At 43.4% G+C, this 17,013-nt stretch overlaps 2 protein-coding genes across 12 annotated transcripts in view; one reads left to right on the top strand and one right to left on the bottom strand.

Moving 5' to 3' along the window:
• SYT11 (synaptotagmin 11) overlaps positions 1–7,766 on the top strand; it is a 42,682-nt gene extending 34,916 nt beyond the window's left edge. For all 7 annotated transcript variants that reach the window (XM_027830242.2, XM_027830241.2, XM_043534998.1 and 4 more), the window contains one exon: positions 4,667–7,766. In XM_027830242.2, coding sequence (XP_027686043.1) covers positions 4,667–4,977 — 311 coding nt within the window. In that variant the 3' untranslated portion in view covers positions 4,978–7,766. The remainder of the gene's footprint in view (positions 1–4,666) is intronic.
• Positions 1–17,013, bottom strand: part of RIT1 (Ras like without CAAX 1) — a 71,871-nt gene that overhangs the window by 18,763 nt on the left and 36,095 nt on the right. For 2 of the 5 annotated variants that reach the window (XM_037883335.2, XM_037883336.2), the window contains one exon: positions 244–6,240. The exons of the other annotated variants lie outside the window; for them this stretch is intronic. In XM_037883335.2, coding sequence (XP_037739263.1) covers positions 6,005–6,240 — 236 coding nt within the window. In that variant the 3' untranslated portion in view covers positions 244–6,004. Of the gene's footprint in view, positions 1–243; positions 6,241–17,013 lie in introns of those variants that run through there. 5 annotated transcript variants of the gene reach the window in all.

The following is a 17,013-nucleotide window of genomic DNA, read 5'->3' as shown; positions in this document are numbered from 1 at the left end:
CTGTAAACACAAAGGGAATGCTGTGAAATGGAGTGTTAATTTAGACTGTATTTACTGATCAGTTGTTTATTGGTTAACTCATCAACTAGATCTGAAGTGTTTGTTCTTCCATTTAATGCCTTGAAGTCAGTGCAACAATAAAAATTTACCCCACACAGGCACTATAGAGAACAACTTTTAACATGGCATGCTGTGAGTGTGTCAGTACAAAGAAGGACTGCTTTAGTTTCATCCTAGTGTGTGTCACACTTCTACTTGCAGTATGAACAAAAAACAAACTGCTTGCTGGGGACGAAAATACAAGACAGAGGGTTGGGGTGGGGGGGCTAGATGGAGGTGCACAAAAGGCAGAAGTCCTTAATAAATATTTCTGTTTGGTATTTGGAAAGAAGCAGGATGATGTTTTCATTCTGCATGAGAATTAACTTTTTTTTTTTCCAGTCCAAGGAGGATTGGAGACCGCCTCTACTAGGGATAAACATTTTTAAGTTAGCAGGCCTTGATAATTTGCACCCAAGGTCCTAAAAGAGTTGAGTGAGGAGATCTCTGGCCTGCTGGTGGTAATTTTTAATAAATCTTGAAATACTGAAGAATCTAGAAGACGGTGTGAGTGCTAAAATCATGCCAGTATTAAAAGAGGGCAAGTGGGATGATGCTAGGTAATTAGAGGCTGGTTAGTCTGATATCAATTCCAGGCAAAATTATGGAAAAGCTAATAAAGGAGTCAATAAATAAAGAATTAAAGTATGGGAATATAATTATTGCCAGTCAACATGGTTTTATGGAAAATACATCTTTTCAAACAAATATCCCATTCTTTGGTTAGATAAGTTTAGCAGAGAAAGGTAACTGTAGATATAATACATTTAGACTTTTGTAAGCGTGATGGTTCTCGGGGTGCCTAGAGCTGTGAATTACCTTGTTTCCCCATGCCACCAGCATGAGGGAATTATGCTTGTTCTTAACTGGGTGTCAGTCTCCTAACACTGCTAGCCTGTCAGCTACTCAAGCACTCTTCTCAGTGCTATGACAGCCCTTACTTTGCCTTGCAGTTTAACACTATGTCCACCTCAGTCCCCAAGTCCCTTTGAAGCATTCCCCTGTGATACCTAGCCCCTGACACTAGCTACTCACAGAACTACCAGGTCTGCTATTCCCAAAGGAACAGACCATACCAGCTTGTAAAATTCCACTTTGGGATCAGCACTTTGCTTAACATCACAGCACTTAGCTAGCTATACGTATAGTGAAAACAAGAGTAAGTTTAGTATCAAAGATTCAAGTGATAGTGAGTAAGAATATTGGAAACAAATGGTTGCATATAAAAGAAGATCATAATATACTTTCTAGAGACTAAACTTAATTACCAGGTTAACCTCCTGTCTAAAGAAGTTTCTCTCACCTAGAATCCTCTTAAGCATTTTAAACCAACGTTGGCTGAGATCCCATTTTTATTAATGAAAATGTGCTGTTTGTTTACTTCTGAGGTCAAGGATGAAGGAATGTCTTCTTTGCTTCCCAGTTATACCCCCAACGTTCATTGTCTTAGCTCATAGCCAGAATAATGACACGACTTCCGTTTTGATTTCACAACTCTTTACACGTTAATAGACATCCACTGTGTCAGTTTACAATGCGTAATTTACATCCTGACAGAGGAAAACATCTTTTTCACCTTTGCTGGTGACTAATACCTTGAGATACAAACTTTAAAAACATATTTTTCAGTATATATGCATGATGCTTTACATAGTATCTGTATACTCAGTGTTTTTGTAGTAATGTTGGCCCCAGGATATGAGACACACGGGGTAGGAGAGGTAATCTTTTATTGGCCCAACTTCTTAACTTAAAAAGATCACCGCACCCACATTGTCTCTATAGTGCCTGTATATACTGTGACAGGGTCAGGCCAGATGGCTACAGGAGAGTAATAGAAGGCAGATATATTAGCCCCAGGCTAAGTAGGTCCCTTTTCCCTGGGTAAGGTAACAGGGAAGGTTCCAGAACAATCAGGAACCTTCTGGAGACAATTAAGACAGGCTGATTAGAACACCTGCAGCCAATCAAGAAGCTGCCAGAATCAATTAAGGCAGGCTAATCAGGGCACCTGGGTTTTAAAAAGGAGCTCACTTCAGTTTGTGGTGTGCGTGTGAGGAGCTGGGAGCAAGAGGCACTAGGACCTGAGTGAGAACGTGGACTGTTGGAGGACTGAGGGGTACAAGCATTATCAGACACCAGGAGGAAGGTCCTATGGTGAGGATAAAGAAGGTGTTGGGAGGAGGCCATGGGGAAGTAGCCCAGGGAGTTGTAGCTGTCGCACAGCTGTTCCAGGAGGCACTCTAGACAGCTGCATTCCACAGGGCCCTGGGCTGGAACCCAGAGTAGAGGGCGGGCCCGGGTTCCCCCCAAATCCTCCCAACTCCTGGTCAGACACAGGAGGAGTTGATTTGGACCGTGGGTTCAGAAAAACAGCCAAGCTGAGGGCTGCCGTGAAGCAAATCCGCCAAAAACCAAGGCAAGCAAATCCGCCAGTAAGCACAAGACCCACCAAGGTAGAGCAGGAACTTTGTCACAATAGGTTTCAGAACAATATTAATTCCAGAATGACACTGGCTTTTATTTGAGACCTCACATTACATTCTTTGGTGAACTAGAATGTAAACACCAACCTCGTGAAATTTCTATAATCGCTTCCCAGTTGGCTTAAGAGGGCTGTGGTCACAGAAAGGTACTTGACTTACTACTGCATGACATTCTAATTAAAAAAATAGCACTATACACATCAAAGCACGTTAAAGGGCTTACCAACTGGCCTACAGCTCTCAAAAAGTAGTTGTAAATGAGGAATCAGCAAAATGGGGTATTCCTAGTGTAGTTCTGCATCCATCTGTTCTAAGCTCAACACTAATAATTATTTTAAATATTTAAATAAAAATTACTGTTGATAAAAATCTGTAGATACTGAAGACCTATGTTAATGTGGACACGGTAGTTAGAACAATCTGGATTGCTTGATCAGCTGTGTGATGGGCTGGGTCACAGAAACACCTTTGGGACTGCCACCTGATGTGCTGAGACTACCTCTGAGCCCGTTTTCCCTGCCAGCTTGGGACTGCAGTACCCTGTTGTAACAATGCTGCCCGTGGGAGCCAGCTGAGGTCACTCAATCAGGATGAACTGCAAAAAAAACGGGGCAGACAAACCCCAAACGCTGGTGGATATTCCAGAATTTAGATTTACCAAGCCAGCCCAAAACACCCTCTGTATTACCTCACTGGTTACTCAGAAGGCCAAACAATGCAGTTCCCTTAAACTACCCAGCCGCAGGCCTCCATCCAGACACACATGACAAACATATGATTAATTATTCTGAAAAATCTTATTTCATCATACAAAAGGTTCTCCCAATCCCAAAGGATCAGCCACACACCCAGGTCAAACAACAACTTAGATCTTACCCAAAATACATGCTTATAGCCAATTCTTATTAACTAAACTAAGATTTATTAAAGAAAAGAGAGAGAGAGAGTTGGTTGAAAGATCAATATACATATAGACTTGAGTTTAATTTCTTGAGGTCCAGATACATAGCAGGGATGGTGAGTTTGTAGTTGCCAAAAGTTCTTTTAGAAATAGTCCATAAGTTATAGACCAATGTCCATATTCGGGGTGGCTCCAGTCAGTGACTGAGGATTTCAATTCTTATGGCTTAGGGTTTCCCCTTCTTGAAACCCAAAGCAGATCTGAGATGAAGGATAGTGTCCCAGGGTTTTTATACATTTCCAGCAGCCTCTTGGCCTGAGAAAACAATAGGCTCAACTTTCCGTCTCCCAAATATCATGGCAATTAGCATAGGGTAATTTATCCATTGAACAGTTCAGATACAGGTTACCACAACCTTCAGAGACACATATAGACAATAATACTATTTTACTTTAGTGTCTTCCTAAATATTAATACTCCTTTTTTGATCTCTGAATCAAAGCTATAGACAAGAATTGTTTGCTTACATCACAAGACCTGAGCAAAAATCTACCCTTCTATCTCTAACCATGCAGGCTTGCATTTCAAAGTTCTATTTATTTACATATCTTCCTAACCAGTCTTTAAAGTTCAGCCATGGGTCAGGTCAGTCTGTGAGTTAACTAACTCTCCAGTCTGCCATGGAGACTGCCAGTAACACAAGGAAGATGAGCATTTTTTCCTCTCAAAATAATAAAAGAATTTTTGATTGGGAAGCAGAAAGTTAGAACAAAACCTTTTTTTTGCTTCTTTACCCAGTATAAAGAAGGCCTGAAAGGGCACAAACTTCCTTTTCTTTTTATGTATAGTTTTGCTCCCTGTATAGATCTCTTAAAGTTTTTCATTTGGGGAATTATTCATCGCTTTGGTTCTTCACCTGTAAGGGAACCAGGGATTTAAACAAACTTTCTCAGATATTTATGGGAGAATAAACTTTTATTTCTGATCAGAGTCTCTAATTTCCACGGTCATGGTTTGGATTTTAATGGAAGTGGTATAAGTGGGAGGGCAGCCAAGGTGTAGGGAGCTATGGGGCACTGTGATGTCTAACCTTTAATTCATTCTTGACCTCTTAGACGTACTATTCCAAAGAGTATTATTAGGCTGTGTTATTGGTTTGCTTTTCTCTTTTCTCTGGCAGACCCCTATGTTAAGGTGAACGTTTATTATGGGAGAAAACGCATAGCAAAAAAGAAGACCCATGTGAAGAAGTGCACTTTGAATCCCATCTTCAATGAATCCTTCATTTATGATATCCCTGTGGATCTCCTTCCTGACATCAGCATTGAATTTCTAGTCATCGACTTCGACCGCACCACAAAAAATGAGGTGGTAGGTCGGCTGATTTTGGGAGCACACAGCATCACCACTGGTGGCGTGGAACACTGGCGAGAGGTGTGCGAGAACCCCAGAAAGCAGATTGCCAAATGGCACAGCCTGAGCGAATACTAGCAGAGGCTGCTGCAGCAGCGACTGCTGGCTCATAGAACAGACTTAAACCTTGTTTTAGTCATAGAACTAAACTTTCGTAAGATGCAGCTGATTGGTTCTCAAGTGATGTGATTTTGCAGGGCACTAAAATTCTTAAAAAGCATTAAATTTAAAAATACCACAAATATATGTAAGTGTAATCACGCTATTGCATGCCTAATACAAACTAAAATTAGTGTAACTTATCAATATCAAGTTGCAGATTTTAATATTATCTGTTACTATGGAAGTTGTGTTTGTGCCGAACTGTCTTTGCTGGTATTCACCACAACTGCCCTCTTTTTATTAGGCTTCTCCCAAAGTTTCTGAATTCTGCTGTTTAACCTCTAGTTTCTTGTTAGTTCATCTGCCTATAGATTCTTGCTGTTCAGTCCTTTGATTTGGAAGCATTAACTGCATTTCCATATATAAAAGTTTAGAATTCAGCAATAGTGCAAAGAGGTACAAGGAAGAATAGCTCTCTCCTTTTAAGAAAAATGCCTTGTAACCTGGTATTGGAATATTTCCCTTTGTGACGTATTTGCTATAGAGCTATAAAGTCATGCTTGAAGGTAATAAACATCTAAAATTGAAATATTAGCAACCTGATCACTTTGCTTTTGCCATATGGGACTTGGTTCAGGATAAATATTTGGTGCATCCCAAATTCCCACAGAGCACAAACTGTATTTTATTCAACTCTGTATAAATAAATGAATAAAGGGTCCATACAGAACATTATAAACTAAATGTGTAAGATTCATTTTAGGGCGACTGAGGCTAATTCTCTAAAAGGATTTTGAATTCTACCTAAGCATTATCTTTTTCTAGACTGACAGTGAAATATGTGAAATTAGACAGGAAACTTTATGCTGGAGAAAGGCTTTTAATGAATATAATCAAATAATTAATGATATAGCCTCCTCCACATTTGACTTGAGATTATATTAAATGTACTTCTTTATGATTTGTTTCTATAACAGACAGTATTCAAAGCATTAGACTTAATTTACATTGAGAAAAATAAAAAAACCTGTCTTCTCAAAACATGAATTAAACTCTCAAATGAAAGTACAAAGCATTCTGAACTCTCTTTACATTTTTGGCTTCCAAGAATTAGAATTTGCTTACTGTCATCTTTGGAATTTAAAAACTTTTCTGGATAACTGTGACTTGTAGCACTTTGTAGAACATTTGCCTGAATAGTCAGCAACTTCTTTGGACAGAAGGACATGGACCCAAGTTCTGTAAAGGTAAACAAAGGGTGGAAGCAGTTGCACTAGATCTCACTGTAAAAACACTGGTCTAAACTTTTGTACAAGATATCTTGATAAAGTAATCTGATTTGGTTTCCTATAACAAGTCAATTTTTATTTTAAACATTATTGGCAAGCTGATCATAAACAATTATAACAAGAGACCTAGTAAACAGCTCCTCTGCAGGGATCTGAGTTTATTTTTAAACACTACACATTAAAAACAAAGAAGAATTGAGTGGGCAGAAAGGCACACAGAAGACTGCAAGTTTTCAGTATTCATTTTGTTGCTTCCATGCAGCCACTGTTCTGTGCCCTGTGGAATGTAAATAATGTATCATAAGTAAATTTTTAAAAATTCATTTATCTGTTTACAGTACTTGAGACCACTGAATTTTAGAGCCCTGTTGGAAAAGCATGATCCTCACAATGTTCTTACTACTGAAAGTAGAATAACTGAGCATGTCTTAGCCTCCAGTTTCCTCTCAAGCCATAACATAGAGCAACGGCTGCTCGGTTGGCAAACAACCTAAGTTTTACCACCCATTAATCTCTCAGCAGCACTTTCTGACAAGCTGTCTTTGGAAAGTTGAATCTTTCCACTGTCAGCTTTTGTTGCTTGTAGGAACTCCCTTAAAGAGAAAGAAAGTTTCAGTTTAGCTGTGGCTGTTAATGGGTCCAGGACTAACAGTGATGTTGAGACTGAAGTCCTCTCAATATTTCTAAGACTTGCAGTGAAGTAAATACAGTGCGGGCTTCTCCATATGATTTACCAGGACATCTCAATCTTGATTCCTGCTTGAGGTTACAGTAGATTTTGATCTTTGTCTTAATTCCTTTGTAGCTCTTACTCTATTAGTGACACTCAGCCATGAACAGGAGAACAGATTTTCATCTGGAAGCTGGTGTAGATCTATTTGAATCTGAGTTTTTACACTGAGCAATCTGATTGTTAAAGGTTAGGATCTATCACTATTCCTTCCACATTCTTCCCCCACTATAAAAATGATTACTTGTGTACATTCCATTCAAAAGTAACTAAGAGGTTCCCTTTTTGTCTTCAATGTGAAAAGTATACTTAAGCCTAGATCATCTCCTTATTCCTATTCCTTAGTTGAAAAAGGAAAGTAACATCTTGTCAAGGAAAAGTGCTCAGGGTAATTAAACTTAGGCTTATTGGACAGATGTGAATAGCTCCATTACTCCTCAAGAATAATGGGAAACTGAAGATGTGCAGATAATTTTTCTTTGGTGTAAAATTGACAGTTACTGACAGCTGCCTCACGGTGGCATCTCCCAGATGTGTTTTTTCTTTACCTTGTGTCTTCTGTTGTAAAATTAACTTGGACAGTTACAACTTTGTGGTAAAAAAAGTTGAAAAGCGAAAAAAACTAACTTGAAATGTGTGAAACTGCATAATACTGTATGCTAATCTACAATATGTAATGCTATCTTGTATGTTGAATTTGTTAACGCACGTTGAGTGTGCGAATAAAGATTGATTCACTTTAAATAGCTACTGACTGTGGACCGTTTGTAGAAATCAGAAGAATACAAATGTATTTAAAAACATAACTACACCAACTACTTTTAAGAATTAATTTCTAAAATTTGCGTTCCTGCCATAACCTTTTGTGTCATAGAAAGCAGCAGCTCATGTACAAGAAAAACATCAAAGTAATAGCTGAGCAACATCAAATGCAGAAACCAAATTAATGAAATCTACTTGTCCCTTCACTGCATATGACTATCACCATCACCACGGCCCAGTGTTTGGACAAGATCAGTTCATGGATGAACAAAAGCTGTTCGGAGTGGAACCCAAGCAAGACAGAGATGATGCTACTAAGCAGAGAAAAACCATTCATGAGAGTTTGCAGTCCTGATGCAGGCTCCTTTTGTTGACAGTGCACAGCCGCTATTAATTAGTTCAGTCTGTCTTTTAGGAGTGTTCCTAGAATCCTAGCCCTGACACTAAGCTCTTACATACCTGCATCTAAGAGCTGGTCGCTTTGAACCAGGAGGAGGTCAGTGTGTACCAGAGAATTTTTTAGTGCATGGTAGCAGTGCCTACACGAACAGTTTGTGCATGTCATGCTAGTTCATTTTAGATTTACGTCCCAGTTTGCCACCCACTAACTATTCGTCTAGATGAGCCCTAAGCCTAACACTTTCTACCATTTCTGGTTGGCTAAGAGATGTTGGTCAATCCTGAAAGACAGTGATCTGGCCACAGTTATACACTCCTTCATCAGCTCCCCTCTGGACTACAGTAATACAATATATCTGGGCATGAAGCCTTCAGCCCTTAGGAAATGCCAAATACAACACAACACTTTAACGCATCTCCCCAGCAACATAGGCTACTGTGAGCACATTAAATCTGTCCTCTGCTTGTTTCACGGGCTTCCCACAGAATATCAATTTAAGTTCAAGGTCTCAATCCTCATCTTCAAGACACTCAATGGCCTCAGTCCAGAATATATAAAAGATTGCCTAAAGTCCAGGATGAGCACCATGGTCAACAATTCAGCTTCTCAAGCACAATGGAATTTTCTACCATATGGGGAAAGTTTGTCTATGTTGGAGACAGCTTTCCCAAGGGACTGCCACAGGAACTAAGGACCATCACAAACCTCACTACTGTCCGCTTCAAGTGCAAAGTGCACTTATTTGATCATGACTTCACTAATATAAACACATAGCAGCATGTATATTTAAAAAAACCTTACTAGAACAAAACACTACATTACACACAAAATTTCCCCCCTGGGGGGAGGATGACAATGTATGACGCACATGTGATAAATGTTACTCACGTCACTACTGGAAGATGCGCAGATACCACAGACTCATAAAAGTGCAGGTGAAATTTTTAAGTTAATGGTGGAATTCAGTCCAATTTGGCACCTGATGCATGAATTAAATTTCAAAGAAGCTACCACAATTACCTATGAATCTGACAGTTCTATATACACATATCAAAATAAGTATCTTGCAACAGGGATCTTAGTTATCAAAACAACTAAATTTTCCACTAGTTATTGGTGTTCTCTGCACTTTGGTTCTGAGGTTCAGTGCCTAATCAGTAAAAAGAAAAGGAGTACTTGTGGCACCTTAGAGACTAGCCAATTTATTTGAGCATGAGCTTTCGTGAGCTACAGCTCACTTCATCGGATGCATACTGTGGAAACTGCAGAAGACATTATATACACAGAGACCATGAAACAATACCTCCTCCCATCCCACTCTCCTGCTGGTAATAGCTTATCTAAAGTGATCATCAAGTTGGGCCATTTCCAGCACAAATCCAGGTTTTCCCACCCTCCGCCCCCCCCACACACAAACTCACTCTCCTGCTGGTAATAGCCCATCCAAAGTGACCACTCTCTTTACAATGTGTATGAGAAAACCTGGATTTGTGCTGGAAATGGCCCAACTTGATGATCACTTTAGATAAGCTATTACCAGCAGGAGAGTGGGGTGGGAGGAGGTATTGTTTCATGGTCTCTGTGCCCTGGTCTACACTAGGACTTTAGGTCGAATTTAGCAGCGTTAAATCGATGTAAACCCGTACCTGTCCACACGATGAAGCCATTTATTTCGACTTAAAGGGCTCTTAAAATCGATTTCCTTACTCCACCCCTGACAAGTGGATTAGCGCTTAAATCGGCCTTGCCGGCTCGAATTTGGGGTACTGTGGACACAATTCGACGGTATTGGCCTCCGGGAGCTATCCCAGAGTGCTCCATTTTGACCGCTCTGGACAGCACTCTCAACTCAGATGCACTGGCCAGGTAGACAGGAAAAGAACCGCGAACTTTTGAATCTCATTTCCTGTTTGGCCAGCGTGGCAAGCTGCAGGTGACCATGCAGAGCTCATCAGCAGAGGTGACCATGATGGAGTCCCAGAATCGCAAAAGAGCTCCAGCATGGACCGAACGGGAGGTACGGGATCTGATCGCTGTATGGGGAGAGGAATCCGTGCTATCAGAACTCCGTTCCAGTTTTCGAAATGCCAAAACCTTTGTCAAAATCTCCCAGGGCATGAAGGACAGAGGCCATAACAGGGACCCGAAGCAGTGCCGCGTGAAACTGAAGGAGCTGAGGCAAGCCTACCAGAAAACCAGAGAGGCGAACGGCCGCTCCTGGTCAGAGCCCCAAACATGCCGCTTCTATGATGAGCTGCATGCCATTTTAGGGGGTTCAGCCACCACTACCCCAGCCGTGTTGTTTGACTCCTTCAATGGAGATGGAGGCAATACGGAAGCAGGTTTTGGGGACGAAGAAGATGATGATGAGGAGGAGGTTGTAGATAGCTCACAGCAAGCAAGCGGAGAAACCGGTTTTCCCGACAGCCAGGAACTGTTTCTCACCCTGGACCTGGAGCCAGTACCCCCCGAACCCACCCAAGGCTGCCTCCTGGACCCAGCAGGCGGAGAAGGGACCTCCGGTGAGTGTACCTTTTAAAATACTATACATGGTGTAAAAGCAAGCATGTGAAAGGATTACTTTGCCCTGGCATTCGCGGCTCTCCTGGATATACTCCCAAAGCCTTTGCAAAAGGTTTCTGGGGAGGGCAGACTTATTGCGTCCTTCATGGTAGGACACTTTACCACTCCAGGCCAGTAACACGTACTCGGGAATCATTGTACAACAAAGCATTGCAGTGTATGTTTGCTGGCGTTCAAGCAACATCCGTTCTTTATCTCTCTGTGTTATCCTCAGGAGAGTGAGATATAATCCATGGTCACCTGGTTGAAATAGGGTGCTTTTCTTCAGGGGACACTCAGAGGAGCCCATTCCTGCTGGGCTGTTTGCCTGCGGCTGAACAGAAATGTTCCCCGCTGTTAGCCACAGGGAGGGGGGAGGGTTGAGGGGGTAGCCACGCGGTGGGGGGAGGCAAAATGCGACCTTGTAACGAAAGCACATGTGCTATGTATGTAATGTTAACAGCAAGGTTTACCCTGAAAGAGTGTAGCCAGTGTTTTATAAAATGTGTCTTTTTAAATACCGCTGTCCCTTTTTTTTTCTCCACCAGCTGCATGTGTTTCAATGATCACAGGATCTTCTCCTTCCCAGAGGCTAGTGAAGATTAGAAAGAAAAAAAAACGCACTCGAGATGAAATGTTCTCCGAGCTGATGCTGTCCTCCCACACTGACAGAGCACAGACGAATGTGTGGAGGCAAATAATGTCAGACTGCAGGAAAGCACAAAATGACCGGGAGGAGAGGTGGCGGGCTGAAGAGAGTAAGTGGCGGGCTGAAGCTCGAATGTGGCGGCAGCGTGATGAGAGGAGGCAGGATTCAATGCTGAGGCTGCTGGAGGACCAAACCAGTATGCTCCAGTGTATGGTTGAGCTGCAGCAAAGGCAGCTGGAGAACAGACTGCCACTACAGCCCCTGTGTAACCAACCGCCCTCCTCCCCAAGTTCCATAGCCTCCACACCCAGATGCCCAAGAACGCGGTGGGGGGGCCTCCGGCCAACCAGCCACTCCACCACAGAGGATTGCCCAAAAAAAAGAAGGCTGTCATTCAATAAATTTTAAAGTTGTAAACTTTTAAAGTGCTGTGTGGCATTTTCCTTCCCTCCTCGACCACCCCTCCTGGGCTACCTTGGTAGTCATCCCCCTGTTTGTGTAATGAATGAATGAAGAATGCATGAATGTGAAGCAACAATGACTTTATTGCCTCTGCAAGCAGTGATCGAAGGGAGGAGGGGAGGGTGGTTAGCTTACAGGGAAGTAGAGTGAACCAAGGGGCGGGGGGTTTCATCAAGGAGAAACAAACAGAACTTTCACACCGTAGCCTGGCCAGTCACGAAACTGGTTTTCAAAGCCTCTCTGATGCGTACCGCACCCTCCTGTGCTCTTCTAACCGCCCTGGTGTCTGGCTGCGCGTAACCAGCAGCCAGGCGATTTGCCTCAACCTCCCACCCCGCCATAAACGTCTCCCCCTTACTCTCACAGATATTGTGGAGCACACAGCAAGCAGTAATAACAGTGGGAATATTGGTTTCGCTGAGGTCTAAGCGAGTCAGTAAACTGCGCCAGCGCGCCTTTAAACGTCCAAATGCACATTCTACCACCATTCTGCACTTGCTCAGCCTGTAGTTGAACAGCTCCTGACTACTGTCCAGGCTGCCTGTGTATGGCTTCATGAGCCATGGCATTAAGGGGTAGGCTGGGTCCCCAAGGATACATATAGGCATTTCAACATCCCCAACAGTTATTTTCTGGTCTGGGAATAAAGTCCCTTCTTGCAGCTTTTGAAACAGACCAGAGTTCCTGAAGATGCGAGCGTCATGTACCTTTCCCGGCCATCCCACGTTGATGTTGGTGAAACGTCCCTTGTGATCCACCAGAGCTTGCAGCACTATTGAAAAGTACCCCTTGCGGTTTATGTACTCGCCGGCTTGGTGCTCCGGTGCCAAGATAGGTATATGGGTTCCGTCTATGGCCCCACCACAGTTAGGGAATCCCATTGCAGCAAAGCCATCCACTATGACCTGCACATTTCCCAGGGTCACTACCCTTGATATCAGCAGATCTTTGATTGCGTGGTCTACTTGCATCACAGCAGCCCCAACAGTAGATTTGCCCACTCCAAATTGATTCCCAACTGACCGGTAGCTGTCTGGCGTTGCAAGCTTCCACAGGGCTATCGCCACTCGCTTCTCAACTGTGAGGGCTGCTCTCATCTTGGTATTCATGCGCTTCAGGGCAGGGGAAACCAAGTCACAGAGTTCCATGAAAGTGCCCTTACGCATGCGAAAGTTTCGCAGCCACTGGGAATCGTCCCAGACCTGCAACACTATGCGGTCCCACCAGTCTGTGCTTGTTTCCCGAGCCCAGAATCGGCGTTCCACAGCATGAACCTGCCCCATTAGCACCATGATGCATGCATTGGCAGGGCCCATGCTTTCAGAGAAATCTGTGTCCATGTCCTGATCACTCACGTGACCGCGCTGACGTCGCCTCCTCGCCCGGTAGCGCTTTGCCAGGTTCTGGTGCTGCATATACTGCTGGATAATGCGTGTGGTGTTTAATGTGCTCCTAATTGCCAAAGTGAGCTGAGCGGACTCCATGCTTGCCTTGGTATGGCGTCCGCACAGAAAAAAGGCGCGGAATGATTGTCTGCCGTTGCTCTGACGGAGGGAGGGGCGACTGACGACACGGCTTACAGGGTTGGCTTCAGGGAGCTAAAATCCACAAAGGGGGTGGCTTTAAATCAAGGAGTAGTTCAGGCAGGAGTTCATGGAGGGTTCCAATAAGAAATGGTGCACCTAAGTTACTGTTCTTATTGGAACAAGGAGGTTAGCCTGGCCTCTGATTGATACATGGCTAGATTTAGCTCGCTGCACCTTCTCTGTGAGTGACTGCAGTGTGACCTAGAGGAATGAGTCCCCTAGACAGGGGAAGAGGCAAATGAGTACAAAACAAATCCGGTTTATTTCTTGTTTTGATCCACTCCATCTACCTTTTACATCTTTGGCTGGCAGCAGACGGTGCAGGAGGACTGCATGCCATCCACATCTCATGGCTGCTCGGCAGAAGACGGTACAATAGGACTGCTAAGCAATCCATATTGCCTGCCTGCTCACCATAAGACGGTTCAATAGGACTGACTGCCGGACTTAAGAGAATGACCTGGTCAAGTCACTAAAAATTTAGTCCCTGCGCCCATGTCTGCCCAGGCACTCCTGATCGACCTCACACAGGCGACCAGGAGCACCTCGGACATGACGAGGACGGCTACCAGTCGTACTGTACCGTCTGCTGCCAGAAGGCAATGGGTTGCTGCTACTGTGTAGCAATGCCATACCGCGTCTTCCAGCACCCAGGAGACATACGGTGACGGTTACCTGAGCGGGCTCCATGCTTGCGGTGGTATGGCGTCCGCACAGGTAACTCAGGAAAAAAGGCGCGAAACAATTGTCTGCCCTTGCCTTCACGGAGGGAGGGAGGGAATGGGGGCCGGACAATATGTACCCAGAACCACCCGCGACAATGTTTTAGCCCAATCAGAGTGCTCCATTGTGACTGCTCTGGACAGCACTCTCAACTCAGATGCACGATTGTTTGCCGTTGCTCTGACGCAGGGAGGGGCGACTGAGGACACGGCTTACAGGGTTGACTTCACGGAGGGTTCCAATAAGAAATGGTGCACCTAAGTTATTGTTCTTATTGGAACAAGGAGGTTAGCGTGGCCTCTGATTGATACATGGCTAGATTTAGCTCGCTGCACCTTCTCTGTGAGTGACTGCAGTGTGACCTAGAGGAATGAGTCCCCTAGACAGGAGAGGAGGCAAATGAGTACAAAACAAATCTGGTCTATTTCTTGTTTTGATCCACTCCATCTATCTTTTACATCTTTGGCTGGCAGCAGACGGTGCAGAAGGACATATTGCCTACCTGCTCACCATAAGATGGTTCAATAGGACTGACTGCCGGACTTAAGAGAATGACCTGGTCAAGTCACCAAAAATTTAGTCCCTGAGCCCATGTCTGCCCAGGCGCTCCCAGCCGACGTGGCCAGGAGCACCTCGGACATGACGAGGACGGCTACCAGTCGTATTGTACTGTCTGCTGCCAGAAGGCAAGGGGTTGCTGCTACTGTGTAGCAATGCAGAACCGCGTCTGCCAGCACCCAGGAGACATACGGTGACGGTTACCTGAGCGGGCTCCATGCTTGCGGTGGTATGGCGCCCGCACAGGTAACTCAGGAAAAAAGGCGCGAAACGATTGTCTGCCCTTGCTTTCACGGAGGGAGGGAGGGAAGGGGGGACTGACGATATGTACCCAGAACCACCCGCGACAATGTTTCAGCCCCATCAGGCATTGGGATCTCAACCCAGAATTCCAATGGGCAGCGGAGACTGCGGGAACTGTGGGATAGCTACCCACAGTGCAACGCTCCGGAAGTCGACTCTAGCCTCGGTACTGTGGAAGCACTCCGCCGAGTTAATGCACTTAATGCACTTCTGTGGGGACACACACACTCGAATATATAAAACCGATTTCTAAAAAACCGACTTCTATAAATTCGACCTTATTCCGTAGTGTAGACATACCCTGTGTATATAATGTCTTCTGCAGTTTCCACAGTATGCATCCGATGAAGTGAGCTGTAGCTCACGAAAGCTCATGCTCAAATAAATTGGTTAGTCTCTCAGGTGCCACAAGTACTCCTTTTCTTTTTGCGAATACAGACTAACACGGCTGTTACTCTGAAACCTGCCTAATCAGTGTCAACTGCCTGTCATTATCTCAATAACTGTGCAATATGTGTAATGATTGGCTAATAATGACTGTCTGCCAAAGTATAAATGTTTGAATAATAACTAGTTATTTTCCACCAACTCTACTGTAAACATTAAAATCTTTTCACACATCTCTTCTTGGCTTCCTTACTTAATGCTCACACTACCTGCCATTAACAAATATTCCACCTCAGTGTTTATCCCCTTCAGCTGAAGTAGAAACAATCCAAAGTTTAGATAAGATAAAAAACAAAGAAAATGGGTTTGACAAACTGTGAAAAGGGAAACAGTTTTAAAAAACAAAGAAGTTCAACTATCACTCATTTCCCTCCTTTCTTTGGGTCTGGCTCTTGATCCCACTCAAGCAGATAGAAATTTTGCCATTGCCTTCAATGGGAGCACAATTCAGCCTTTCTGCCCCCGACACTTCCACCCCAGGTAACTCTTACACATCAACAAGTTTCTTATCAGCACAGTAACTCATTTATGTTTATTTCTTCATTACAAACTCCACGTCAGGAATCTCTTGCTATTGTGTCTTGTGGAAAATATAGGCTTTGTTGACAGCCAAAAAAAAATTAAACTCCGAAGTCTGATTTAAGGAGGGTCCCAGAGAGGACCAGGCAGTGGTTCCTCTTTCTGATCTCAGGGAATAAAGTACAATAACACCACGAAGAGTTTCTTGTTCATGTAACAGAATAAAATGGAGAAAAATAAAAAAAGCTGGTAAAGTCAGACTTTACCTGAACCTTCTGCAAAGTTTTATGGCATAAGGGATGAGGTGGCTTCTGGGTCTTTGTGAGATTACAGGATAAACTCTATTTCTCCTTGAGTAAATCTAATAATCTTAAACCCAAGTCATTTGCCTGTCATATGTCTTAAACAGCCTTTCTAGAATTTTTATTCTGTACTCGTAGGCTTTGATTTTTCACTATTATCCAGGTTGCTTTTAGATTTTTTTTTTTTTTTTTTTTTGCTGCTTATCAAAAATAAGTCAGATGTAAAGATTATTAGCCATTCATCTTTAATAAGGCCATCTAGTGGTTTAGCTCCTACAATGCAAATCAAGTTACAAGGCTTCCTGTCATGTGCTTTTATTGTGCAGTCTCACTTTGAAAGACATTACCTAATTCTATTTACCTTGGCTGGGCTGTGGACATTTCAATATCACTTCTTTGTTGTGACAAAGGGATAGAATGTGTCTGTCAGCAAAAGACACCCATAATTATTTTTTCAGGGACTATCTTTGCTAGATTACTTGCAGCTAGCCTTATACAAGTGAAAGGGAACTGGCTGGAGAAAGGGAAATGAGAAGGGGAGGCATGGGACTTGACAACTCAACTACCTTTAGAAAAGGAAGAAAACAAGTATCAGGAAGTTGCCGAAGGCCCAAAGGTCTCAGTGACCCATCTTCCAGACAATGTTTTGCTTAATTCTTCTAATCCTGAAATTGTACTAAGATTGCTACTTTAATTTGTCAGGCATTTCAGCAATGTTTT

This window comes from Chelonia mydas, chromosome 24 (assembly GCF_015237465.2).
Source record: "Chelonia mydas isolate rCheMyd1 chromosome 24, rCheMyd1.pri.v2, whole genome shotgun sequence".
In the NCBI taxonomy this organism is placed as follows: Eukaryota; Metazoa; Chordata; order Testudines; family Cheloniidae; genus Chelonia; species Chelonia mydas.
The sequence above is the reverse complement of the archived record's forward strand: the minus strand, read 5'-3'. Positions and strand labels throughout refer to the sequence as shown.